At 36.8% G+C, this 1,172-nt stretch overlaps 1 protein-coding gene across 1 annotated transcript in view; it reads left to right on the forward strand.

Moving 5' to 3' along the window:
- Positions 1-198: 198 nt before the first annotated feature.
- The window catches only part of LOC107578726 (cystine/glutamate transporter-like), a 2,936-nt gene continuing 1,962 nt past the window's right edge, over positions 199-1,172 (forward strand). Inside the window, exons 1-3 of the mRNA XM_016264652.1 lie at positions 199-338; positions 415-530; positions 609-734. Coding sequence (XP_016120138.1) covers positions 199-338; positions 415-530; positions 609-734 — 382 coding nt within the window. The remainder of the gene's footprint in view (positions 339-414; positions 531-608; positions 735-1,172) is intronic.

Below are 1,172 nucleotides of genomic sequence, written 5' to 3' on the forward strand. Positions count from 1 at the left end.
TGATCCTGTTCACCATTAAAGGATAGATAGTTCATCTTCTGCTGGACACAAAAGAAGATATTTAGAAAAATGTTGTTAACCAAACAGTTGATGGTATCCATTGACTTCCATAACTGTTTGGTTACTTACCAACACTCTTCAAACTATCTTTTTTGTGTTTAAGTTTAATGCAAGTTTAATCCATTTTTGAAATATAGCATGTTTTCATCAGGTGCTTTATGCTATGCTGAACTGGGCACGAGCTTTAGAAAATCAGGTGGTCATTACACCTACCTGTTGGAGACCCTGGGGCCCCTGCCTGCCTTCCTGAGACTGTGGACTGAGTTCATATTCATCAGGTGTGTGTGCATGCAGTGTTTGTATTTCACAGTGTTCATAGAATTGTAAGTGAGTCCAATCATAATGACATTTCAGACCTGCAGTGGCCACGTACGTGTCTCTGGCTTTTGGTCAGTATGTAGTGGAGCCGTTATTCATGCCGTGTGCTGCTCCTACAGCGCTGGTCAAACTCGTCAGCATGCTGGGAGTCAGTGAGTGCTGCTACTTTATGGATTGATTTAGTCTAAACATCTAAATACATTTGTAAAACTATAAACTGTTCTACCCAGCGTTTGTGGTGGCAATGAACTGCTGGAGTGTGTCAATGGCAGCACGCACTCAGGTCTTGCTGACCTTCATCAAGATGTTTGCTCTGATTCTGATCATCATCCCAGGCATCATGGCTCTGGTCAATGGTAAGAGTCACATGCTGTTTTATCTGTATGCTGGAATGCTTTCAAATTAAATAGATACATTTTACTTCCATAAACCTTTACTTTAATGGTCAGGAAGTCATGGTAATGGTTAATCAATAGGCATGCTTATTCACGTTTATCAACAAAGTTCAGTTCCAAAAGTGTATTGGGAAGGGGGTAAGTATATATTTACAAAAAGTATCATTTTTAATTGTTATATCTCTTAAACTTTTTTTTTAATAGAATTTTTTTAATAAAAATAAAAAAATCCTTAAAGAAATGTAAATGATGTGTATTTTGATAGTCTTGACAAATTTCAAAAGTTTGTTTCCTGTACAAAAAAACTATACATTTTAAGAATTTTTATATGTATCTCTTCGGGGTAAAAATGGACTCCAATTTCAAGAAGAAAGGCAGGAAATGTACTCGATATTTCCA

This window comes from Sinocyclocheilus grahami, unplaced genomic scaffold (assembly GCF_001515645.1).
Source record: "Sinocyclocheilus grahami isolate Dianchi unplaced genomic scaffold, SAMN03320097.WGS_v1.1 scaffold11690.1, whole genome shotgun sequence".
NCBI classification, from domain to species: domain Eukaryota; kingdom Metazoa; phylum Chordata; class Actinopteri; order Cypriniformes; family Cyprinidae; genus Sinocyclocheilus; species Sinocyclocheilus grahami.